Genomic DNA, 27,458 nt, shown 5'->3' on the forward strand with positions numbered 1-27,458 from the left:
TAGTCCTCTTGCAACACTGCAGTAGTCTTGCATGGAACTAAAAGCTCCTGAGGGGTATGGATGTGTCAGTGTTGCCATTCAAGTGGTAAAGGCTTGAGGCTGTATGTATTAAGTACCTTTGGAGGCAGACTCTTTTTGCATATAGTCATGAAGGGTTGGATGCTCAACATCAGGAGGTGTGGGATCCCATGCTCGATTTATGAGACAGTTGTAGTCCTAAAGTAAGTGAAATTATTAGTGGGTCTGAGTCCCTTGCATGCCCCACCCCCCTTCCTGCCTCTTAATCTGGAATAAACTTTTTATCTTTCTATTTTGAATTTTTTTTACCTCGCATGTAGCCTGTTGGAGAAATCAGTACTCTGGTCTGGACAAACAAACTTCATTTTAAAACCTAATTCCTCTTTTTAAAATCCATTAGGCATTGCCAAATGGACATGTCTAGGAGGCACAAAGCTTCCCTTGTGTCTCCTGAATTATCTTCCAGATAATTTTTCCAATTTACCTCTTCCTGTGCTGCTTTACTGTCCCCATGCGTGCTCTTTTGTACTCTAAACTCACATTTAAAGAATATTAGGTCTGCAAAGTTAAATACTAGGAAGTTAGGAAATTCCAGAACTAGGTTACTTTTGAAACTTAAATTGGTTCCTTTAAGTATAGGTGTGCTCTTTGACAGCTGCCTTGCTCAGTGCATGGGATGGAAGTATTTGAACAGTTGGTTCAGTTCCATGGTGCTTTTTAGTGTATGCTATTCAAACCCAAAATGAATAGTTTCCCCCTTATTATATGATGCCCACCACTATATTATTGGTTTACTTCACAAGCGTAAATGTTCTGAAAATAAGTTCTGAAAATGGTAAATTCATGAGGACTTTGAGGCCCAGGTCAAAGAGCCCTTCCTTCTGGCTCTGCCACTGTCCCTTCACCCAGCTGATTCCAGTTTCATTATGCTGCCAAAAAGTTTTCTCTCAACCCCTGTCTGCAGTCCTGGTCATGGAGTCTAACACTGGGATTGGAGGAAGATGCGAGAAACCTACTGGTTTGGCTGGACAAGCAGACTGGGACCAGATCTGGGGAGAAGCCGGGGGGCAAGGGGAAGGAGAGAAAAGAGTTGGTGAAAGCAGCAGCTTATATTTTTAACTGCTAAAATCAGAGGCTTAACATGTATAAATTGCACTTTGCTTCAGAGGCACGTAGTTGGGCCAAACTTGAGAAAGTTTTTATGGGACAACCAAAAGCACATCCACAACACAGAGGCTCCCCACTCGTGTCAAATTTCAGGTCTCTGCAACACATCCCACGCTTCTAGAAAGGACAAAAGTATTTCAGACAAAAGATGTTCTCAGAAATGACTGACTAGTTTTGACTGCAGTTTTGCAAAATAACTTGGTTTAAGGCAGACACCTGGCATCATCCTTAATGGTGCAAGTTTGCTGAAATTTTATAACTAACAGAATAGTCTTAAAAGTGGAAGTGTTGGGCAAACTTAGTAATAAGTAATAGTTCTAGCTCTGTTGGTGTTTTTATGATGAGGGTACAATTAATATCATGGGTTCAGAAATTCAGTTGTGCTTCCTTTGTAGACCACCAAATCTGGAAAAATACAGATTATCCCAAGACAACCCACTTTTTTTTCCTGCTTTTAGCCCTGTACATGTTGTACCTCCTGTATAGCAGAAAATGGCTCTAAACCAATCATTTTATGGCTTAGAAATGATGAGGTTTGTGCTTATGGTGTGTTTCACCCTGATTATTGTAATATTTGGCTGCAGTACTGCTAAGGCTATACAGTCATGTAGTTGCAACGATTATTCCCTTGTATTGTTTGCCTCCGTTCTGTTTGTCTATTATTTTGTGTTGTTTCCTTTTAATTGAATACTGCTTGAAGCAAGGCAGTCTCCTGTTATTTGTACAACTTTTGGGCCTATTACTGCTGCTTAGGCACCAATAATATTTCATAAGAGATCTGCCTTTCTCATGGGATATCTCTGTTATATGTATGACATGGAGAAATGGGTGCACTGAAAGGACACCTGCCTATAACATTCCTTTATCTGGATCCTATAAGAATTGTAAATGGAATGTTAGTTTTGGCATCACTTTTGACAGTGGACTGCTGGGATACAATTGTACAGGGGCAGGAACATCAAAGCTTACAACTCATGAATATAGTTCAGTCCCAGGAGCACCACTACCTAGCCTTACACCCAGCCAGGCTTGTCACCTCAAACACTATAGATGACGAGCCTTGTGACAACCAATTATGGCAGCATTTCATACCTTATGGGAGTTACAGTTCTCATTATTGGAATGTGCTCCCAAGGAGACATGACTACAGATGTGGAATAAGAGGCTGAAGAAAATACCTGACGGTGGAAAAATGGCCATTCCTGTAGCCACATCCTTACCATCAGGGGCTGATGGACCGTGGCAAAGGTGGCAAAGTCTCAGCTGCCTACATATCGGAATTGGATGCTCCAAGGAACTAATGAAGAAGTGGGGCTATACCGTTGGTTCACCCATCTGTGCCTTGGGCATGCCTACTGCTTGAAGGCACATGTACAATGAAATACCTTGCAAAGGACAATAAACGAGCACAAGTGTGTTTAACGAAATGGTTTAATTTTGTGTAGAGACAGAAGAGGAAAAAAGATTGTAAAATCATGTATACATTAAGTCTTACATAAAATGTTATAAGTGGATGCTTGGGATTATATTTCAGTATAGAAGAAACATAGGAGCCAGGAGGAGGAAGAGTATTGTTGCTCAAAAATGATGTCCTTCTGAAACTGTGTACAGTAATTATAAAATGAATTGTTCAAAACTATGCAATTTCTTCCTCTTCCTCTCTTCTTTTACTTTCCTGTTTCACTTTTAGAACAGAGTAGGTCATCAGTGTACCACTGCAGGTGGTTCTTGATAGCAGAGAAAATTAGTCTTTAAGGCTATGTGCTGGAAAAGCAATATGGCTCAAATTGTGGTTTTCCTGAAGACTGACTGATTTACACATCTAATCAGGGAAATTCATTGCTAGTTGTACTTTCTGTAGGTAAAGCATGAGTTTCCCAAGTTTTAAATAAAGACTTATACTCTATGATAAATCCTCTCGCAATCAGTTATTAGAAAACCCACTGCTGAACTAAAAATACATTCATGGTGGAAGTTGATTAAGTTCGGTATTTTACAAAATCCAGCTGAAAAAATCTGGCCCTTTTTTATTATTCTAAAAAAACATTTAATATTATTTTGGTAGGCTTTTGTGTTAACAGACTCACACTTACAAAAGTAGCCTCTAACTATCATAAAATAATGCCTGAATGAATGAAATATTTCCTCTGTCAGTTATACGGCAACAGTTATTTTCTATTCTTGCATGCCACAGATGGCTTGACCTATGGTGAACCATGTAAGCTGTTTGTGAGACACCCACCTCCTTTTTTCCATACTATTGTAGATGACCAGTCATAAAGACAGACTCTGAATATTTAATTTAAACTTTTTTTAAGCGAGTCCTGAATTAGGGTAATATATGTAGTATTGGAATTAACATCATGTGGAGACAGATCTAGTTATGTTTCTTGAGGTAATAAAATATTAGAATTTGTGCTTTACTGTTACACAGCAATAGAATAAGAAATAACATGGTGCCTAAAACCACTTCTCAGAGATTTGGTTTGAGATAGATGTGGGAAAGGTTTCAAATTGTGGTACGTAGCAGTTGGTCACCAGTAGAAGTTGGCAGAGGGAAAAGAAGGAGCAGCACATGCTGTCTAACTGTTGTTGTTGATGACCCTCATACCCCGATCTCAATACTCTTCTCTTGTTGAGTGTCAAGTGAGAGTAAGCAGGGAAAATCAGTGCCTCTGCAACTTCAAATCTGTTCTCCACAGCCTTGCTTGTCAGAATACCCATTGCCCCATACCTTCGAACTATTTCTACTCAGAGTTGGTTTGACAACGAAGAGTGATGTTTTTATTGTAAATAAAAGTGTCATATTTTTCCACATTTCCTGAAATAATATACATATAGCACTAAGGCATACTGCGAAGATGCTTATTAAAGTGCATCTGAAAATACAGAACAACCTCTATAACAAATGCCCATGGTTAACAATCCCAGCAGCAGACATTTTTTTTTCATTATGATGACACAACTAAACCTATTATAGTAAACGTCATCTTTTAATTATCTTTTCTCCTGAGCCCACAGGTGTTCATTAAAATGGAATTGTACTGTAGATACATCCAGATTGGATCATCTTGATATAGAAAACATGTTTCTTTTCATTTCAGGGCAGAGGACCAAAAAAAGATACTAAACTAACCTACCCCTGACTAATGTTTCCTCTAAGGAGTAGCAGTCGATGAGCGCGCCGCCTCGGTCTGGCATAGGATGTTTATTGAAGGGGGCTGGGGACCGGGGGCTGGAGCTGAGAGGCTGGGGGCTGGGGCCAGAGGCTGGAGCTGGAGGCTAGATCCAAGAGGCCGGGGGCTGGGGCGGAAGCCTGGTACAGGCTCCGCCGGCTCTGGGGAAGTGCTCCCGCTCTCCTGCAGGGCCGGGGAGTGGAGCACTTCCACAGAGCCCGCACCAGCCCCCCACCCCAGCCTCCATCCCTGCCTTGCCTCACCTCGGGGAGGAGCCACTGCCTGCCCCGAGTGAGGCTCCGCCGGCTCCGGGACGCTGCAGGCAAAGCCCCCTGAGGCGATGCAGGGGATCGGAGCAGTGTCGCGGAGCCTCGCTCGGGGCAGGCAGCGGCTCCTCCCTGAGGTGAGGCAAGGCAGGGATGGAGGCTGGGGTGGACGGCTGGCATGGGGAGCGGAGCACTTCCCTGGAGCTGGCGGAGTCCGTGCCAGGTTCCCGCCCCAGCCTGTCCTGGTGCACAGCCTTGAAAAGGCTGTGCGCAGTCCCACTTTTAGTTGTGCGCGGCCACGCACGTGCGCACCTTAGAGGGAACCTTGCCTCTGACTGGCACGATATATTGCAGAAAAATAGATTTATCATCACTGAACACAGTAAAACTGTAGAATGGTGTCCTTATCTGAATTAGGTTTACAATTAGATTATAGTTATAATTTCTTTTGCTCACTCATTGTTAAGGAAAAACAGCATCCTATAGAAATATAAAAGTCTGTCATCCATATTTCTGTGGGTCAGAAATTCTGAAATGAGTTGTGGATCTTTAATTCTCAGTTTAGTTGGTCATTCTGGAAAACAGTGGGTGCATCTACATGTGCTATTAAGGCAAAGAAATAAACTCCAGCTCAGTTTGCACCAGAGTCATCTGCTCTTGGGAGCTGCATCTGCACATGTACTAAGCACGACAGTTTTTGGGGGGGGGGAACAGGGTGAGCCCTGGGCTCCAGGTGGCAGCTTCGGGCAGTGGAGGGGCTAGATGGACCATGTGGGTACTAAAGTGCAAGGCTAGACAGCAGGCAGCCACCGCGCTTTAGCACCCTTTTGCCCCAGCCAGTCCCTGTCACTGTCTACGCTTGTGTTTCAGCAGAGTAAATAACTGCACCATAAGATAATGCTGTCCAGGGCAGTACAATCTTACAACAAAGTTAATTTATTTAACTCAGGGACCTGGCCTGGTGCTCCATCCAGGTCCCTGAGGACTGGGGAAGGGCCAATGCGGTGCCCATATTCAAGAAAGGGAGAAGGGATGAGCTGGGTAACTTTAGACCAGTCAGTCTTGCCTCTATTCCTGGGAAAATGCTAGAGAAAATAATCAAAGAATACATTTGTGAAGGCCCAGCAGGGGAAACAGTGCTGAGGGGAAACCAGCATGGGTTTGTCACAGGTAGATCCTGCCTGACAAACCTTGCAGCCTTCTATGACCAGGTCACACACTGCCCGGACGTGGGAGCCGAGGCTGATGTCGTCTTCCTGGACTTTAGGAACACAGTTCTTCGACACAGTTTCGCACCCTATCCTCATTGGGAAGCTAGCAGACTGTGGAGTGGACACCTACACGGTCAGGTGGGTGGCCAACTGGCTTAGGGACCGCACCCAGAGAGTGGTGGTGGATGGTTCCTTCTTGACCTGGAGGGAGGTGGGCAGCGGGGTCCCACAGGGTTCGGTCCTCGGACCAATATTCAATATCTTCATCAGCAATTTGGACGAGGGCATGGAGAGCACCCTCTCCAAGTTTGCCGATGATACCAAGTTATGGGGCAAAGTTAGTACACCAGAGGGCAGGGAGCAGATTCAGGCTAGCCTGGACAAGTTGGATCAATGGGCAGAGAGAAATAGGATGCAATTTAATAAAGATAAATGTAAGATACTCCACCTAGGAAGGAGGAACCCCCAGCACACCTATAGGTTAGGGAGTGTCCTCAGCAGCTCAGAGGCAGAGAGGGATCTTGGAGTCATAATTGACTCCAAGATGAACATGAGGCAGCAGTGTAACGAGGCCTTCAACAAGGCCAATCACACCTTGTCATGCATTAGCAGGTGCATGACTAATAGAACAAAGGAGGTGATGCTCCCCCTCTATGCAGCAGGCTGAAGTTGGAGTACTGTGTCCAGTTTTGGGCACTGCACTTCAAGAGGGACGCGGGGAATCTCGAGAGGGTCCAGAGGAGGGCCACTCGATTAGTGGCCTTCATGATAAACCCTACGGTGGGGAGGTTGAGAGAGCTGAATCTCTTCATCCTTCACAAGAGACGGCTGAGGGTAGATCTTGTGGCCGCCTATAAATTTATTAGGGGAGGTCAACAGGGAATAGGGGAAGCGCTGTTTAGTAGGACACCCCAGGGAGTGACTAAGAATAACGGGTGTAAACTAGTTGAGAGTGGATTTAGGTTAGATATTAGGAAGACATTTTTTACAGTAAGGGTGGGCAGGATCTGGAATGGGCTTCCAGGAGAGGTGGTGCTATCATGTAGCTTGGAGGTCTTCAAGAGGAGGCTAGACAGTCACCTGGCTGTCGGTCCTCTTTCCTGCCAGGGGTAGGGGGTCGGACACGATGATCCATTGTGGTCCCTTCCGACACTACAGTCTATGAATCTATGAATTTACTGTGCCCTAATACCAGTGCATGTGTAGTTGGTGATGCTTTACTGCAAAGTTAATTAGTCTACTCCACAGTAAAGTGCACGTATAGATGTACGCAGTGGGAGTCATCCTTTTGAAAGGTGCACTCCAAATTAAATGCTTGCCTTCCCAGAGTGTCTGAATTGATTCTCCTGCCTCATCTGCTGCTTTGTTTTCTGCTTCCTACCCTATCTGCTGCAGTGCTGTCTGTCCCTTCACTGATCTGCCCTATACCATGTACAGAGGCCACCTGTGCCACTTGTGCAGATTTTCAACATCTGCCTTGGTCACTTGATGGAGATATTCCTTGTCCATACTTAACACTGAATAATTCCTGTCATCAAATAAGAACTGTCACACTGTGGCATGGCCAAGGGTCTGCATCATCTGAAGAGGGGAGCTGCCGACCCCCACCCTCTACCATGTGGGCTGTATCAGTGATGTGTGGCTCTTCCGCTCTGTAGGCAGTTCATGAACCCCTTGAATCTCTCCCATGGACAGCCCTGAATTAGATGAATGATCACTGCAGCTTTCTGGTATTTACACACTAAAATGGAATTAGAAAGAGTTATAATTCTGTTCCAGTGATTCTCAACCAGGGTGCCATGGCATCCTAGGGTGCCTTGAGACTCTTGTAAGACTCTTGTAAAGGTGCAGCAAAATGTTACCTCTGGTACATGTGCAAACACAAACCACAAGATAAACCCAGAGATTTCCAGTAAGAATTCACAGTGTTAAAAACAGTCTGACCTGTTGTGCTCTTTCTGAGTTCTCTGCACCAGAAAAAATGTTTAATTGTTTTTCTGTAGTCAAAAAATGAATGAAAACTAAGAGTTGGCAGCTTCCAAGGGGTGCCTTGAGTCTAAAAAGGGTCTGTTCCTTTAATGTTGTTATCCTCTGTTACATAACAGGAGTAGCTGTTTTGAGCCTCCTGAAGAATTCCTGAATGATTCCAAATTAAAATGTCTAGTTATAACTGTGGAAATCTTGATCTGTAGTATACCCAATGATGACAATTACCTGGTTATTTAATTCTGAAATTAGAGTCCTTCCATGAGAAGAAGAGAAGAATATTTTGTCAGAATTTTTCCCGGACAAAAGCAGTTTTAGCTTGTTTGTGGGATAGTCATTGCAAAAAAAAAAGGGGCCTTCCTTAAATTGCTTGTGCCTGGATGGGAGTATAACTGGGATGTATTACATTTCCTCTGAAGTGTCCACTTCCTGCTTAAAACGGGTTGCAAAACTACTTAAGTTTTTGGTTGTAGCCATGTTGCTCTAAGGACATAGGAAGGCAAGGTTCTTTGGGTAGATGTGATATCTTTTATTAGACCAGCTGAGTAGCTGGAAAAAAATTCTTAGCAGGCTTTTGGGTACAGTCACCCTGACTCCATAGACTCAGACCAGCAAAGACTCCCTGTGCCTGACAAAGGGTGACTGCGCCCGAAAGCTTGCCAAGAACTTTTTTCCAACTACTCAGTTGGTTTAATAAAAGATATTACATCTACCCAAAGAACCTTGCCAAACTACTTAAGCCATTTTCTACTTTAGAATAGGAGTTCTTGTGCTTAAAAGTTCCTAACTCCGTGACTCATAGCCTAGCTAAAGGTTCAGCAGCTGCATATTGAGTCCAGAGAGTGGCAAGGTTCTTTGGAAGCAGTTTCATAGTTTTCTAGTTGGTAGGGTCGGAAGGGACCTGAGCAGATCATCAAGTCCGACCCCCTGCCATGATCCCCTGTAATGAGACTGCAGCTTTAGCCATGACTGGCCATGAAATTGAAGACAAGTAGCCTATATTGGATGCAGGAGGGCCAATAGAGGAAATCTAAAAAGAGGGTCATGTGACAAAGCAGTGAGATAGGGAAGTTATCTTTGCACTTCATTCTGGCTGAATTTTTCTTTTCAGTTAAAACTGAAGTTTTTGCTCAAGATTTAGTGCACAGCTTTTTGAATTCCCAAATGTCTAATTTAAGGAGCCAAGAGTGAAGCTCTTACTTGCAAGAGTAACTCTGATTAGAATTACTTGCTCCTCAACAGGACTTAGTTCACGTGCAAGCTGCTGATCTTAAGCGCAGTTGAAATAGAACTGTGTTCAGGTGTAGAAGCATGAATGTTTTGCATCTACAGAGTCTCCAAGGAGTTGCATCGTCTCAACAGCACTGGATCTTGCTTATTGCCAGGAGTTAGTTTCTTCCCTACCTTGATCCCATGTAATAATAACATTGTATATTGCACTTGCTCCTTTCCTTTTAGTAGTATGTATCTCTGTATTAAATAATAAAGCATGCAGTTCTTGTTGTCATTTGTGAATTAAAGCATTGTGGGAAAAAGCTAGTTCCTCGCACTGGGCCCAAGGCTAGTTAATAGCACAAGTCCCTGAGTCCTGCCCCTCCCCCACTCTTCCTTCAGATACGTTAAAATGACATCCTGGCTTCCTTGATCTGCTTGTCCTTGTTCTTCACAGAAGCAGAGTACTTTGGTATTCTTTAATTTATCTTCCTGTATTCTAATTGCCCTCTCCTTAGAAGAGAAGGGGGAGTTAGTACAATAGCACTCATCATTGAGAGTGTATTAGGTTAATCATTGGGTTCTGTTTGTTCTCTGGAACGATTTATTCTGTATGCTATCAGAGCAGCATCTCCACTTATTAACCCTGACCTTCAGTTGTAAAGTAAAGAAAGGCAATGAAAAAAAGAGATCTCAAGCATAGAAAACAAACTCTATTTTTATTGCTAAACATTAAACATTTAAAAATGTTTTTGGGGAAGAAAACAGGTTGGATGCACTTAATATCTATTACTAGTGAACAAGATCCTTCTTAGAAATAACAGTGAAAAGACTGATGTGGCTGTTAGACCAGATTTCAGCAAATTTAGGCAAGGCAAGGCAGTGCAGCTAGGATCGGTTCCAGGGTCTATAGTCATATTGTAAGCTTAGAAGGAAACTTTACTTTTGCTGTTAGGAATTTTTGAAGACACAGGATTTTTCATTCTATGATCAAAAAGTGCCAATTGGCCAAATTTAATGATTTATAAAATAAATGGACAGAATAGATTTTACTAGGTTATAGATAAGTGACATAGTTACTCAGATTAACTATGAATTTAAAAAGATTTTAGAAGTGAGTGATTTTTCTTAAAAGACCTATATATGTGTATTTTATGAACAAGATTTGATTGAATGTGTTCTTTAACATTGATATACACCATGCTAAATGTTCTCTAATAATTTTATCTTCTGGTTGATTATGTTTTTTAGTTAACTACAACATTATTAATTGATATTATTGTTTTCATGAGCACTGTCTACTTTTAAAGCAGAAGCTGAGGCGAAATGTGAATTTACTTGAGAAGCTGGTTATGCAGGAGACATTGTCATGTCTAGTTGTGAACCTCTATCCAGGAAATGAGGGATATTCACTTATGCTCAGGGGAAAAAATGGCTCAGGTAATATTATTGCTACTTAACTCTTTTAATCTTTGAAGTGTTTTTGCAAACATTAATCAATCAACATGAGACATATTAGCTGCTTGCATTTCATGACTTTGTATTTGCTTCTACTATAACGTAATCTCTTCTGTAATTCTACTCTGAAACTAGAAATAGAAATGTAAAAGAGCATGATTCTGGGTGTCCCCTCATAGGAATAATTTTAAGGAATTAGCATTCATAGAACATGTAGGCTTTATTCCTTCAAAAATTTATACACATACTTATCCTTATGCATCTGAGTAGTCGCATTAAAGTCAATAGGATTACTTTACTTCTGTGCTGATTAAGCAGCATACTTTACACCTGCTGACAGTAGCATATTTTTTAATTATTTCCATCATTTACTGCCAGTTGATTTTTTCTTTTTAACGTTGAAAAAGCCTCCCTGTGCCACTGTAAATTAAATTTATTGAAAAGCCTTTTGGCATCTGTGTATATTCCAAATGAGATGGATAGGAGCTTGGTCATTTCTACAGTAAAACAGCATCCATGTTTAAATGGCTTGGAAATTCAATCAAAAGCATGAAAAAGGTCACTGCGCAAACAAAATTGGGACTCTGGTCCGTTTTTACTAGTCCAGCTTAATTTTTTTTTAGTTTTTAGTTTCACTTGTTAATTTAGTTTTCACTTGGTTTTAGTGATTTTGATGATTTATTTTTAAATATGTTTTTAAAGTGGTAGTGGAAAAGGAAAAATAAAGTATTATATTCTTTGTTTAAATTCAGATTCTGAGACCATTCGACTGCCTTATGAAGAAGGAGAATTGCTTGAATATTTGGATGCAGAGGAGCTACCACCTATTTTGGTTGACCTTTTGGAAAAATCTCAGGTTTGCAAATCTTCACAGAAGGTTTATCATTTCTGATCTGATAAACACTGATAAGTGGGTGGTTTAGAGCAGTGCTTCTCAGAGTGGCGGTCTGTGGACCGGTGCTGGTTCGCGAGCCACCGGTCGCCGGTCTGCAGCAAGTTGCCAGGAAAGAAAGAAATATATTCGCCAGTCCACAGCGAGTTGCCAGGAAAGAAAGAAATATATTTTCAGAAGCATAACGTTGATATGTCATAGCACCACAGTTTGTACATTCCAACACTCCAGGTGACATCACATCGTGCGAGGTGAGGAAAGAGAAAGAAACAGCCAGTCGCGCATTTGTGTAGTGCCGTTACGCGCAGTTGCTGCCACCGGTTGAACCGGGCACCAGTCCCTAGCCCACTGGAAAAAAAATTGTCGGTCCGCCACACCAGATAGTTTGAGAAGCACTGGTTTAGAGCACCTTCAGTAAACAGTTTGCAGCATCAGGCTCATAATATTTAGTGTCTAAAAAAACTATCTTCCTGGCATCCATAATAATTCATGTATGTTTAGGGTGTTTTGTGGTTTAGTCTGGCAAAGAACATCTCAATGAAATGTTTGAGCTAAAACTTGATGAATTTAGTAAGTCAGAGCTTTTTCTTTCTTATCCTTTAGGTTTGGTTGTGCTTTTTGCACATGAAAAGGCGTCTTTTGCAACGTAATGTAGGATCTGGGTGGATAGGGGCTCACACTTGAGGGTGCCTAGTGATGTAGAATACTGAACTGCTTCAGCCATAATAATAATTAGTAGCAAGTGATTTAACAGCAACACTCAAATTGACTTTAGCAGAAATTACACTCTTGTATTGGGGTTAAATTTTGTTTGAAGTTTTATAACTAGGACTTGCATATATGCAAATAAATACAATGTAACAAACATAAATTATAGAATGACTCTGTGAATGGCATGAGTGGCTTACTAGTTAAAAAGAATTTACATGCCAGTAATCAGAGGCGTAACAGTCAGCATTCCCTCTAAGATGCGCAGTATGCATGACTGCAGGCACGCTCATGTCACACTGCTAGGCGTGCCTGCGGAGCCGCGCACACTGCACAGCTTAGAGAGAATGCTGCTAGCAGTGTGGTCAGGTGCCCAGGGCAGCTGCTACATGCAGGGGTAGCAGCAACTTTTGGTTGCTTCCACCCCACTGGTGCAACTGTGTTGTTGCAGCAACAGCTGTTTTTTTCACCCTTCCTTTTCCTCCCTCCCCAAGTCTGCCTGGGGTGGGTGCCCCAGTCACCCCGCCCTAGTTATGCCACTGACAGGAACTAACTGCAAAATGCTGTTAGTCCATACAGTCTATTGCATGTATACAATACACAAAATAAGTATAACAACTTACATACATATTGTTATATCTATATTAATATTATATATGTATAGATATTATGTTTATGTATTGATCATTATAATCATGAACATAACTGATAAAATATAAAAATGTAAATGCAAATATAATAGTAAATATAAGATAGAATGTATAAGCAGTAAAAGTTATATTACATTATAAATATATGTATATATCATATTTATGTTATAATGTGTTTATCTTTATACATATAAAATGTTTATATTTATATTTATTTTGAGTCTGAACATATAGATGTGTATATATATGCACATAAACATTCACACACATACATCTATTTATATATGTGTGCACATATGCATTCACAATTTTTTTTTCAAACAGGTTAATATTTTTCATTGTGGGTGTGTCATAGCAGAAATTCGTGACTACAGACAGTCTGGTAACATGAAATCACCAACATACCAAAGCAAGCACATTCTTTTGCGTCCAACAATGCAAGTAAGTGCATCAAATTGAAATCTTTAATTTACTGTAAGTAGCCTTCCTTTATCTTCACTGTTTATGATAAATGACGTAGTTGGTATTGGCCATCACATTTCTTTGATTTCTATTATACATTTAGCATTATAGCACTTATATTCAAATAATTAAAGCTTTGTCTTTTTTCACCAGACTTTAATATGTGATGTTCATTCTATAACCAGTGACAACCACAAATGGACACAAGTGAGTTTGGGTGTATTTTTAAATTGTTTAGTGATATAACAGATAACAGATACAATAGAATAATTTAGCAAAATATGCTGTACTAAAGCAAAGCATATCTTGAACCTAGAATGGTTTTGGCATTCGGTATCCTAGGGAGATGCTTAGCACTTTGCAGAATCAGGTTCTTAATCCTTGTCCGTGTAGTATGATAAAATTAGAATTAGTTTAATCAGTTGACTCTTCTCCCTTCCATCCTCATCAAATATAAATCGTATCTGGCATCTGAATGAGTCAAATGACACTACCCTTCTGTTTGGCAGCATTTTCTCACTTGTATTGACAGAAGAGCAAACTTGAGTACATTTTTATTTAGCTAAAACATCAAAAGTAAAGTCTGGCAAAGTGTGTGTCTTTATGCGTACATTCACATTCAAGTCAATGCATGTTATCTAATGTTTATAATTTCTGATAAAGGAGAAACTGGCATGCCATCAAGATAGGTTCTTGATAGACTAGACTATATTTATGGTTTTACTCTGTAAAAAAATATTACTTCTCAGTAATGGTCTTTTTTCTTTCCTGTAGAAAAAGTAAAAGCTCCATGGTATAAGTAATATATCAAGAGTCATAAACTATAAGTATTATATTTTGCTGGGTTAAAGTGCAAAGCAATTTTTCTTCAAATTATTTGAAGTAATATATGTACATGCACATATATATACACAATGACAATAACATGGGGAAGAGCATGAAATAAAATCCCAGTCAAGTATATGAAATGTCATATTTTTAATATGTATGCACTTTCTCTACTACAGGAGGATAAACTTCTACTTGAAAGCCAGCTTATTTTAGCTACAGCAGAGCCTCTGTGTCTTGATCCTTCAATAGCAGTAACCTGCACAGCAAATAGACTCCTCTATAACAAGCAGAAGATGAATACTCGACCAATGAAACGGTAATTGTTAGTCTCTGATATGTCAGGCCATGAAGAAACCTCTAGATATCTTTAAAAAATAAGAAGAAAATAGTATGTTTTATATACACATTCTATACTCAAATTTATTTTTTATTAAATGGGAATTGCAGAGGTTTTAATTATATTTTTAAACAATTAAAGTTTTAATAAGGGGTCTTAGAACAAATTTCTGCTGTTTTTAAGGTTAAAAGTTTAGCACACCAGCAGTATCAATTGCTACATTTAATCGGAATATTATTGCATATGTGTTCTGTGTAATTTAGCAACCTCTTCCACCTAGAAAGTTCTGTAAGACCTAATAAGTCGTAAACTATAATAAATTTCAGTTGACAATATATAAAAATAAAAGAAATATTTATTTGTGTATGTATATATTATTATATACCATTTTATGATGAATATCAAATTGTATTGCTACCTTACAGTCGTATCTAATTTTGCCATGGCTCAGAATCAAAATGTGAGCTGAGGCAGAGAGCAGCTTTGAATAATGTTAGTATATTTATATGGTATTAAAAATGTTTCATCTTCAACGTGCCTATGCCAAAAAAAGATATGAGGGCTGCAGTTTACCTCGAGAGTATTTCATCTCTAATTCTGTGACTGTGGGATGTTATTTTCATTGCCAGATTTTAATATATGAACCATTGAACTAGAACTGGACAAAATCCAGCAAAAATCTGTTTTCTGTTGCTTAAGTGTTTTGATAGACAAACTTAATTTTAGCTTGAAAATCAGTAGAGTCATCTCTGTATGTTTAAAGTTGAGTATATCCATAACTGTTTGGAGAAGGGTTAATGATTTTCCAAGCAGTGTAGCACTCAAACTATTATACAAAATGTTAGAGTAGCTTCATTCTTACATATAGATGCATTCCCTGCTGTTTCAGTCACCTGAAATGGTTCACAATTATTTTACTAAGAATTGTTTACTCAGTATGATGCAAAAGTATAAATCACCCGTTAAAAGTAGAATAGATGTAAATATTGTTCTTGGGTACTTCAGTGTTATACTCGTGTACAGTCTATGGTACTCTATAAATAAAAGTCACCAGAGACTGTAGTCCCATTATCTCTGGAAATCCACTGGTCTTTGGGAGAATTATGCCTCCTTTACCATCAGATGAATTCAGATGCTAATATCAGTATGTTTGTACTAGTGGGAACTGAGTAAATTGTCTATTAAATACAAAGCGGGGTAGTGTGGAACAACTTAACTCATTCCAAAAGGCTTTTGTAGGAGACAGCCTACTTCATCAGATGCTATGAAACAAATAATCTTATCTAGGACAGAGAGAAAATTTCATTACATTTGTACCATATTTGCTTTTTAAAAATGTATCAGCAGTACACAGGAATTTTGGTGGGACCATGACATGTTGGTTACTTTTAAACGATTGTTAACATTCATTAAATACTTCCATCATACCTCTCACTCTGACAATATCTTCCACAGACTTTTTCTAGTAACAATAGCATTAATAGTTTGCTTTATATTACAGTAAAATAAATCATTTTTTTTCAGTATTGCCCAATATATCTTTTAGCTGCAGTGTTAATGGCTTCTTCCTGTGTATGTGTTTGCATGTACATGATAGGGTATTTCCATGGGTAGGTATTTTATGAGCTTATCTCTCAATTGTTACAGGTGCTTTAAGAGATACTCCAGGTCGTCTCTGAATAGGCAGCAGGATGTGGCTCATTGTCCGACTCCACCTCAACTGAGAATACTTGACTACTTACCTAAAAGAAAGGAAAGGAAAGGAGCCCAACAATATGATCTCAAAATTTCTAAAGCTGGAAATGTAAGTACATTCCAGGTTGGATGGGTGAATATTTAATCAATGTTTGTATTTAAACCATTTTTGCATTTAATCTATTTTTGTATTTAGTCATAATATCCCTAAACACAGTGCTGTGTTCTTCCTTCTCTTTGCAGTGTGTAGATATGTGGAAACAGAATCCTTGCTGCTTGACTGCTCCTTCTGAAGTGGATGTAAGTTCACTTGTTCCCAACCACATTAGTGTCAGGCAAAAAAACATGTTTGTTCAACTTTCTTTAAGTCAAAAAGGAAGATAAATGACAAAGCAGTAAGTAATGATTGTCTCTGATACAACATAATTTAAGAATGGGGAGTTAAGACATTTTAAGAACTTCATCTTTCATTGCTTTTATCTTCTGTTTTGAATTAAAAAATAGCAGTGTACATTATCAAGTAATAGTTTAAAATGAATAGGATAATCTTTACAATTTTTTGCTGCACTGAAAGGTGTAAAATTCAAACTAAAGCATAGCTGATTATGTAGCATTCTGTGAATGAGTTATAAAACCGAAAGCTGCCTTCAGTTACACTGCACTATTATTTAACTGTGGCAGGGGTGCCAAAGATGCAGCTCACAGGCTGGATTCCAGCCTGCAAAGCCCTGTCATCTGGCCTCAGTGTTGCCTGTGGTTCTTGGACCAGCTCGCTGCATGCAGCACACACTGGCCTTGGCCCTGGCCCCATGTGCTGCATGTAGCATGTGGAGCCCACCTGGCATGGGCTGCACACAGAGGATGGGCTGGATCTGGCACATGCTGCATACAGGACATGGAGCTGTCTGGGGCAATCACTGGAGCTGCGTGCAGCACCTACACCAGGCTGGCCCTGCATGCTGAATCCAGGGCCAGTTTGGATCAGACCCAGAGACCAACTTACTCCTGGCACAAATGGAATGTCTGGACATGACCTATGGAACATTTCAATTTTTAACATGGCTACAACCATAATTACAATTTACAAAGTTCTGAAAACTATTCAACTGTTAATACAAAAAATTGCTAATTTGGAGCTAGCGTATGCATAGTGTGCAAGATGTGGGAGAACTTTGTTTCCCCGTCTTTCTACAGGAGCTAGGCACAGAAACATTCCTGTACTCTTACAAGTCTATACCACCTCAGTACCATGCCAGCAAGGGAGTTGGTGCCCTAAGGAGGGACAGTAGGGAGAAAACCTAAATGACTTTGCTGCATCCTTTAACATGCAACATGTGTGCCATTTTCTCCTTGCCAAGTCAGCTTTGCTATCTGAGCAAAGCACAGTTTTAAGACTGTGTCAGGTATCCAAGTTGTAGCCATATTGGTCTAGAGGCAAAGTCTACCCAGGAGAACTTTTACAGTCTTTTCTGCTATGTCTGAAGAAGGGTGTTTGTACCCGAAAGCTTGCAACTAAAGAATCCTTTTTGCAAAAATCTAGTTGATCTAATAAAAGATATCACCTCTACCACAAGTCCTGATTCCTTTTACCTCTAGACCAATATGGCTACAACCTGGATACCTGACACAGTCTTAACCTGTATTTCCACAATTTGCCAAATTTATTTAAAGTTTATGAAAATTCCTTAGTAAAAATATATATGCGAAGTAAGTATCAGATCATTAAGGCTTTTCTATATACTCCTTGTTAAAAGTGTATTATAATATCTGCTTTTTATTTAAGGTGGAAAAATATGCCAAAGTGGAAAAGTCTATCAAACCTGATGACTCACAACCAACTGTCTGGCCAGCACATGTGAGTAATTTAGACCTTTGGCCAAACTTTCCTTTCTTTAGTTGAGAAGGTTCTAATTTGAACAAAATTTAAAAATCATCCTTGATTGATGATGTTCCTTTGAAATCATAAGGAACATTTTTTTTCTATTTAATATTTTTTTAATAGAAATTTGGAAAGCAGATCATCATGGGAGAGATAATTTCACACATTGGGGTGCTTTTCAACTAAAAGAAATAACTAGAAATTATTACTCACTGGAATGCAAAATAGTAAAAATAACTTATTGTCTAATCTTCATTTTGTTCTAGGGGCACAATACAATGTGCCTTTAACCAGGCATGCAGCACCTACCTACTGGAATAATTAAGTGGCCAAATTACTGTAGTTTCCTTGTATAGTATCATAAAGCCACTGATGCAGCTTGAATTTTTTAAGCAGCCTGTGCTGCCAATTCAGTAGTAAAGAAAATGTAGGGTTTTATAGGGAGCAGTAGTGTTATCTTTTGTGACAAATCTGTTCCCTTGAATATTCATTTAGGAGCTGTTTCATGAGAGCTATATTTACGGTATTATAATGGTAAATTTTAGGAGATCATGTAAAATGAAATACTTTCTAACGCAGATTTCTTCACAGGTATTTTTGTACACTTTCTCAGTCAAACTTTAATTTAGCTGCAAACTGCATGATCTGGTGCAAAGGGAATGATAAATGTAATTATAAAAAGCCCAAAATATTTTCTAATAAAATAAATGACCAGCTCTTTATCGTTAGCGTTCACCACAGTGTCTTTACTTTTTTTTCCTGACCTATTGTATTGATGGTATGCTTTTCCCTGCAGTACTTAATTTAGATCTCTGTGACATCTTGTTCAGTTGTTGTTCTGTGTTATATACAGTTATTTTTAAGTATGTTTTTAAATTTGTTTAACTTAAATAACTTTTAAATGCGTTTCTGTGCTGAACAATGCCAATATCTGTCATGTTTATTTACATATTTACTGTAGTTCGAATTTATTAGTAATACTGATTTTTTTTCCCGTCCCCTCTTGTTAGTTGGAGAATTTCTCTAGTAACCTTTTTCTTTTTTTTTTGCCAAGGCACAGCGAGTTTTAGGGATTACTTGAAGTGTGTTATTCCCAACTTTTTTGTAATCTCCTGACATATCTTTATCAGTTTTTTCTATTATCTGTTGTTTTTTATATGCTTTAATTAATAGTGTTCTTCTGTTTTTTAGGAGATAAAAGATGATTATGTATTTGAATGTGAAGTTGGTAATCAACTTCAGAAAACAAAACTGACCATTTTTCAGTCTCTTGGTAATCCTCTGTACTATGGTAAAATACAGACACTCAAAGGTGATGAGGAGAATGAGAGCCTAGTAACTCCATCACAGTAAGTCATATATATATTGAAAGTGTACCATTTTATGGTATTTGAGGAGAAAACAAAGAGTCTAACCTTTTACACATCAGTGTCTTCTAGTATAAAAGCAGTAAATAGATTATTTGCATTTGTGTGATGCATAAATTAATTTGTCACCTTCAGAATCACACATTCTCCCCTATTAAAATTAGGATAGAATGAAATCTCAATTTGTTGAAACAGTTGGGGACCTTTCCAAGATATTTTTTTCAACATTATTCCTATTATTGGTATCTGTGATAGAGCACTAAAAATGTGCTAGTGATGTCAAACATGTAAAAAGACATAACCCCTGATCTGAAGAATTTAACAGTCTTAAAAGACAAAACAACAGTTAGGAGAGAAGGAGAGCACAAAGATTATTGCTGGCATGTATTGCTCAGTTTTGCTTTTTACATTATAGCATAGCTGCCTAGTGATTCTTTGACTTATCTGGACAGGGTTAATTCCATTCTGGCCCTAATATTACAAGGTTCTCTGCATGGCTCCTATTCAGTGAGACACAAGGATGTGCCTGGTCACAGAAAGTAGCTAGTTTTCTTAACTGACATTATGTATTATTGCTTCTCAGCATGTTATCCTAACTGTTATTTTTTAATGTTAATCATTTCAAGCTGTCATTTTTAGTTATTTTTTACCCTGGCCCCAATTGCTGATTATCTGCTTTTATCACTTCAAATAAATTGACTTAGAAAGCTAGTAGTGACTTGAGATTGTGTCCTAGGCCTGGGATTTTCAAAGAAGTCTATGGAAGTTGGGGAGCTCACGTTTACTTGAAAATCCAAACCATATTGTACAGCCTTTCACATCATTACTTGTGGAACTCGGTACCTGTACAGTGTGCACTAATGCCAGGAGCATGGGGAACAAGCAGGAGGAGCTAGCCTTCCTACAGTCCAGTGGGCATTATGATCTAGTAGGGATTACGGAGACCTGGTGGGACTCCTCACATGATTGGAATGTAGCCATTGAGGGCTACACCCTGCACAGAAGGGACCAAGTAGAGGAGAAAAGTGGAGGCGTAGCTCTCTATGTGAGGGAGAAGTACACCTCGTTGGAGGATGACATCAGCTCCAAAGAAGAGTGGCTTGAAACCCTCTGGATTAAACTACAGGGTGGGGGGGAAGGGTGCATGAGAGAGACCTAACTGTAGGTATATAGTACAGACCACCAAACCACAGGGAGGAGCTTGATCTGGAGTTCTCTCAAGTACTGGCAGAGGCCACCCATACATCTCTTGGTAGGAACACTCAGCTAAGTCGCATTGATGGCATTGATTCCTGACCTGTATCGAAGAGCTCTACCTGACTCAGGAAGTGCATGGGCCAACCAGAGGTAATGCTCTCCTAGACTTGGTCTTGGCCAAAGGAGATGATTTGGTGAGCAACTTGAATGTAGAGGGTAGCCTGGGCAACAGTGACCACAAAACCAAAGCATTCACTGTCTCTCTCAAGGCAGGCAAATCAGCTATCACGGTTGAAGTTTTGGACTTCAGAAAAATGAATTTCAACCGGCTCAGGGCAATAGTAGGGGAAGCGCTGCAGGATCAGGGACTGAAGGTGAAAGGAGTGCATGAAGAGTGGTTGTTGCTCAAGGATACAATCCTTGAAGCACAAAAGAAGTTTATTCCTATGCGGAAGAGTGGTAGCAGAAGAGCTAGTAAGCCCTCTTGGCTTAATAGGGATATCGTGGTCCTCTTGAAAAAGAAGAAAGAGGCATACAAACAATGGAAGGTTGAGACAGTCCCCAAGGAGGACTATACAACAATGGCATGCACTTGTAGGGAGCAGATTAGAAAGGCTAAGACAGCGACTTAATTTAAAATAGCAACAGAAATCAAGGACAATAAGAAGTCCTTCTTTAGGTATGTAGGGAACAGGAGGAAAACAAATAGAAGTGTGGGGCCATTGCTTAACTCAGGACAGCTGGTTACTGACATTTTGGAGAAAACTCAACTCATGAATGACTTTTGCTTCAGTACTTAACTGGACTAAGGGGAAAATCATACTAGATAAGATTCAGAATAGACATGGTGGGAATGACTGCCTTCCTACTGTTGACACTGAGCTGGTGTGTAATCAGTTCGAAAAGTTAGACATTTATAAGTCAGCAGGACTGGATGAACTTCATCTGAGAGTGCTGAAGGAGCTGGCCAAAGTCATCACAGGACCTCTGGTGAAACTCTTCCAAAACTCATGGTGTTCAGGAGAGATCCCTGAAGACTGGAAGAGGGCCAGTATTGTGCCTATCTAAAAGAAGGGGAGGAGAGAAGATCCGGGCAATTATAGGCCAATTAGCCTAACTTCTATCCCAGGGAAAATCCTGGAAGAACTAATCAAGGAGTATATGTGCAATATGCTTACAGAAGGTAGGATTTTGAATGACATCCAGCCTGGTTTTGTCGCGGGCAGGTCTTGTCTTACCAATCTCATCTCCTTCTATGACCAGATAACTCGCCACCTGGATAAGAGAGAGGAGGTTGACATTGTATACCTAGACTTCCAAAAGGCCTTGATCTGGTATCCCATGATGTTCTCATGGGAAAATTGGAGGATTGTGGGGTTAACTGCTTGACAGGTGGGTAGGAAGCTGGCTGCGGGATAGGACCCAAGGTGTTCTAGTGAATGGATCTGTTTTGTCCTGGCAAGAAGTGGCCAGTGGTGTTCTTCAGGGGTCCTTGCTTGGTCCAGTGCTTTTCAACATCTTTATCAGTGATTTGGATGTGGGGGTGAAGAGCTCACTGGCCAAGTTCACAGACAACACCAAGTTATGGGGGAGCATGGTCACCCTTGAAAATAGGCTGCAGATACAGGTGGACCTAGACAGGCTAGCAAGTTGAGCACAACCAGATAAAGTTCAACACTGAGAAGTGTAAAGTGATCCATCTGTGGACAAACAGTCCCCAGCATACAGGCTCGGTGGCGCCAAACTGACTAGCACCGTGACTGAAAGGGACCTAGGGTTAATAATGAACTATAGTATGGACATGAGCCATCAGTGTGATGCTGTAGCCATCAGGGCAAACAATACTCTGACATGCATCAACCAATACACTCAGGAAAAACCAAGGGAGTGATTCTTCCACTTTACTCATCATTGGTGAGACTGCAGCTGGAGTACTGGGTCCAGTTCTGGGTGCTGCACTTCAACAAGGACGGAAAAACTTGAGAGAGTCCAGAGAAGAGCCACCCATACGATCAGAGACTTGCAAGGCAAACCATATGAGGAAAGGCTGAGGGACTTGGATATGTTCAGCTGTAAAAAGAGCAGGCTGAGAGAGGACTTGGTAGCAGCTTACCGCTATATCAGGAATACATCAAGGGCTCGGCAAACAACTGTTCACCAAAGCACCCTTGGGAAAAACCAGGAGTAATCGGCACAAACTCCTGGAAGACCGTTTCAGGCTTAACACTAGGAAAAACTTCTTCCCAGTCAGGGTGTCCAGACTGTGGAATAAACTCCCTCCAGAGGTGGTGCAATCACCTACCCTAGAAATCTTCAAGAGGAGACTGGACAGTCACCTTGCTGGGCGCACTTGACCGTAGTTGTCTTTCCTTCCTAGTGCAGAGGGGCTGGACCCAATGATCTTGCAAGGTCCCTTCCAGCCCCTTACAATCTATGAATCTAACTCAGTGGGATTTGGCTCTCCAGTTTCCTTTGTTTGCTTTGAAAATCCCAGCCTAGAAAGTCAGGGATACAATAAAAAAGTGGTAGTGGGAGTTCTCCATATTTAAATTAAAAAAAACATTTTTGATCCATGGAAACAACCTGGATAATTCTGTTATAACCTCAGTGTGTTCTCAGGGTACACTTCAGATTTAAGTGGGATGACAGGCTGTCGTTTGTGACAAAACATGAAGAATTTGAATTTGGAAACGCTACATCATAAAAGAAATCAAAGAATTTAAACATTTCTTAACCTTTTAGTACATGACTTTTTTTTTACATACAACTATATCATTCTCTTATTTAATAATGGAATTCCCTAAACCCTGAGATTGTAGTCTGGTGCTGGGAAAATCTATGGATTGGTTGTGTTTCCCAGTTGCGCTGTAGAAAAAGACACTAGAATACTAGAAAAAGCAATAGACCTCGTAGTACTTCAGTCCTTAATCTGTAAAGGTTATAATGTCTATACCAACTTTCTAAATTGGTTTGAATTGGACCAAAGATACTTCCTATAAGGAGCGTTGACATTACATCATAAATGATATTAGTGGATTAGATTCCGTGTCATATTTGTAAAATATATGTACTTCAAAATAAATCCTACTTTATTAAGAATAGGTGTACTAAAACCTGGCAGCAACTTCCAATAGATCGTTATGATTGTTAGAGCACTCACAGTTCTTCTGTGGAAGCAGATTGTTACATTTGTTTATAAGATATACTACTAGTTTTAATATATATGTCAAACCATTGCTTTCTTTTTTAGATATGTAGAGGTTTGCATTTTGCTTTTTACACTACAGCAGATTGTTCTCTATTCTCAAACTGCTTTAGCTCTTCTCAGTTGACAGGAAGTATCAAAATAGAGATTTTCCTTTTGCTATTCTTCCAGAGTTTTGCATCCTTGAGGCAAGTTGCTGAATTTCAGTTTAAAAATGAATATCTGTGTTTGACATTTTAGGTTTCTGATTGGCTCCAAGACTGATGCTGAAAGGTAAGTTAATTAGTTCATATTTTATTTTACTTTGTTACCACTGCACCCATTTGTCCCTTTTGGCCAGAATGTATCTAGATTACATGACCCAGAAATTAATTCTGGGGGACTTATTGGGAAGAAAAATAGGTAGAAACAATCTATCCGTAGGGGCAGTGAGAAGCACATACACCTTGTCCCATTTGCTAGGGAAGTCCAAGGATCAGGTAATGCCTTTTGATTCACCTAACAATGGTAGCATTGCAGGAACGTTCAGGAGTAGAATTTGATTGTGAGATTTTGTACAAGTCAATTTTCTATCAAATCTGTCTCTAAGAAGTGTTATTCTTTTGAACTTAACTTCAGTATACAGCTTCTTTTAGTAATCAGTTGAATATGTTCAGACAATGTTGGTTTAGCATTGTGAGAAAAGCCGTCCTTTCACTTCAGAAGTAAGAAGAATTTAGGCCTTTGTTATAGTTTAACTGTAGGAGATGTAGGGTTATTGATTGTGGTTCATTGAATGAAAACATAAACTTTTTCTTCAAGTACGGGTTTGCATGGATCCCACTGTAGGTACACATGCACTGCATGTGTGTGAATTCAGAATCTTTTGAATAGCTGTGTCTGGAAAGGCTGATCCTGTGCCGTGTACTTCCTTGTGCTATCGTGTGAGGATGTAAAGTGACAGGACTGACACAACCATGCCTCATTTCCCCCATGCCACAGCAATTTTGAGTCTGTCCAACCCAGTCAGCATTTATTTAAGTATAATAGCTGTAGTAGCAGTTGATAAAGGTAGGCTGAGACCCCCGGAAAGAAGCCGTGGCAAGTTTACAACAGCAGAATTATAATCTGTGAACAACCCTGCCATTGGACACTCCTGTAGTTCTAGTGAGCAGTGATGACCAAAAAAATTGGCAAAGTCAGCACCAGAGCCTCCAGCATCACCATCCTTAACATCAGCTTCTGGACAGAAGAAGCTGGATCCCTTCACCTCAGATACCAGGAAAGTACCCTGACTTGGAAAAACACTTGGATATATTGAGCTTTTCAATGCCAACAGGTTGTATGGAACCAAGGGCTTTATGTAACTTAGCAAACAACCTTTGGTTCACACTAGTCTCAGCTACCTCTACATTAAAAGACGGTAGAAAAGCAATACCAAGCCCATTCAAAGAGTTCTAAGCAATTTTACACCCATCTACTAGCAGGATCATTGGTATTTTCTTTTAGGTTTTCCTACAAGCTAGGATTGCAAGATATCAAACTTTATCCACAAAATACAACATTTTTGTGGGAAGGATCTTACTGCTTCCAAGCTCACTGCAGAACATAGAGAGGAACTGATACCTGTAGCAAGAGGAGGTCAGATCATGGCCAGCAGTGCTCTGCAAGCAGTGAAAGACAAATTGCATGTGGCCACCAGTGTCATGGTGAGGGTCGTCATCATGTGCCAAGATCATCTTATGTCAAGATTCTTGGCTGCAGGCATCTGTTCTCTCTAGCCATGTCTAGACAACCATTGAAAATCTACTCTTTTTAGGAAATGTACTTTTCAGCATCACAATTGATGAAGCTCCAGCCAGTTCTGTGGCTCTAGCCAATTCCTTCGAACCATACTAAAATCTCTAGAAATCCAAAGTGCATTCCTATACCATAGGTCTTTTAGGTAAGAGACAGGCAAGAGACTCCATCCTGCAAGCCGTCCAGAGAGCCCACAAATCCAATTATCTTTGCTACTTAATAAAATTACTGTCCTTGACATCATTTGTCATCCAGCAGTCTCCATCCCAGTGTCAACAAATCTGACATAAGTCAAGTCCCAAAAAAGGTATACAGCAACCAGGTTTGGCACCTGTTTTGTCTCCTTCCATTAACTTTAGCAGATTGTCTTAGTGACAAACAGGTATACTGCACATGGCTACCCTATCTTATTCCTTCTCTTGCCCTATAACCTTCTAGAAAGACCCTTTGAGAAGTCCCATGAGAATTACAAGACAAAGACTTCTAACCCCAATACTTACTCCATGGAATGCTGTAAGAGATCATGTGAAGTGTGTTAACTTCTGCTTCAGAAGAGATGTGAGCTCACGTTCGCTACCAGATTCTTCTTCCTGCAGTGATATTAAGGACTTCTTTACATCTTGCATATTCAGTATTCACAGGGGAAGAAGTCAGCATGCTATAATTCAGCATTGTGCACAACAGTGATAGGACTATATCTTTCAGATTTTCCTCAAATCTGTATGTGGCGCTATGAACTCACTCCAAGGGCCAAGCCATTTCATTGCAAAGACTGTCTAAATGGATAACTTAGTGTTACGCTTAGCTGCCAGCTGGTAGGTGTACCTCCTTACCAGTCAATCACGGCTTACTCTGCCAGACCTCAAGCAGCATATTTGGTCTGTCTCTAAAATGTTGCAACATCTGAAATCTGTAAGTCTGCTTATGTTCATAAGACAACAGGAACTGGCTATGTCAGTGAGTCCAGTACTTGATTTGAGAGATCAGTGCCTGTTCAAGTGGTTCAGATGGTGTTACTCGTTCTGGCCCTTCCAGAGGATAGCCAGTCACGTATAGTGGATCCCATACTGATGCTAAAAGAAGAAAGAATAGTATTAGTGTGTCTGGGGAGGGGGCACAAAAATAGCACTTCTGCTGCAGGTAGCTGACTGTGCTGTCAGCAGTGCAGTGACCAGTGCTGGTCTGTGCACCACTGTTGTTGCACTGCAGTGACTGTACTTTGAGATGTAGTCAGTGTGAAGCCTTCAGCATACCTCTGGTTTCAGAGTCTTCATCTAACACAGACTTCATGTTGCAAGGGTTGTGACCATGTCACTATATATGCTCTTTCATTTGGAAGCATGAAAAACACAAGATGCACATGCAGGTGCAGTGGACACAGCTTTTCAAGAGATTCTTAGCTTACACTTGTGCACTTGCAGTGGACTCCACAGTTATAGTGGAGCAGTCAACCCTTCTCTGTCATACATGGTTTGTAGATCAAAAGCCTGTTACCCAAAGTTTTTAAAAAGTCAGAATCCCCTTACATTTACTGTAAAGGTTAAAAACAACCTGTCAATGATAACAGGGAAATCCTATAAATGGAATGCATGGTTTTGGATGATAATGTGTGTAGGAATGAGATTTCCTTTGCTTTAGGCTTTAATGTTGTTTTCACTGCTTCTCAACCTTCTTTGTCTCTGATGACTCAAGCCCCAGTGAGATAAAGACAGAACATGTTTAAATATGCTGTACCTCTCTATATAAGACCATTTATATGTATATAAAATGTTATATATTGCAAATCAATGTATTGATGTTAACATAAAACTGAATCACAACTCAAACATTTTAAGTATTTGTGGTTCCCCTGTCAAAAGGTCTCTTAGGTATCACCCTGCACTGCCTTCTGCATGTCAAAAAAATTAAATAGACAAATAAAATTCTTCCAGAACAAAAAAATACAAAACAAAAAGGTAAAAT

At 39.9% G+C, this 27,458-nt stretch overlaps 1 protein-coding gene across 13 annotated transcripts in view; it reads left to right on the forward strand.

The window, feature by feature from the left end:
• The window catches only part of SUPT20H (SPT20 homolog, SAGA complex component), a 64,753-nt gene that overhangs the window by 16,668 nt on the left and 20,627 nt on the right, over window positions 1-27,458 (forward strand). For 7 of the 13 annotated variants that reach the window (XM_059714649.1, XM_059714674.1, XM_019498239.2 and 4 more), the window contains exons 6-15: window positions 10,347-10,476; window positions 11,247-11,350; window positions 13,069-13,185; window positions 13,360-13,413; window positions 14,214-14,353; window positions 16,022-16,178; window positions 16,313-16,369; window positions 17,853-17,924; window positions 19,140-19,297; window positions 23,958-23,990. In XM_059714649.1, coding sequence (XP_059570632.1) covers window positions 10,347-10,476; window positions 11,247-11,350; window positions 13,069-13,185; window positions 13,360-13,413; window positions 14,214-14,353; window positions 16,022-16,178; window positions 16,313-16,369; window positions 17,853-17,924; window positions 19,140-19,297; window positions 23,958-23,990 — 1,022 coding nt within the window. The remainder of the gene's footprint in view (window positions 1-10,346; window positions 10,477-11,246; window positions 11,351-13,068; window positions 13,186-13,359; window positions 13,414-14,213; window positions 14,354-16,021; window positions 16,179-16,312; window positions 16,370-17,852; window positions 17,925-19,139; window positions 19,298-23,957; window positions 23,991-27,458) is intronic. The other 6 variants (XM_019498238.2, XM_059714806.1, XM_019498240.2 and 3 more) reach the window with 1 other exon arrangement.

Source organism: Alligator mississippiensis, chromosome 1 (assembly GCF_030867095.1).
Source record: "Alligator mississippiensis isolate rAllMis1 chromosome 1, rAllMis1, whole genome shotgun sequence".
Taxonomy (NCBI): Eukaryota; Metazoa; Chordata; order Crocodylia; family Alligatoridae; genus Alligator; species Alligator mississippiensis.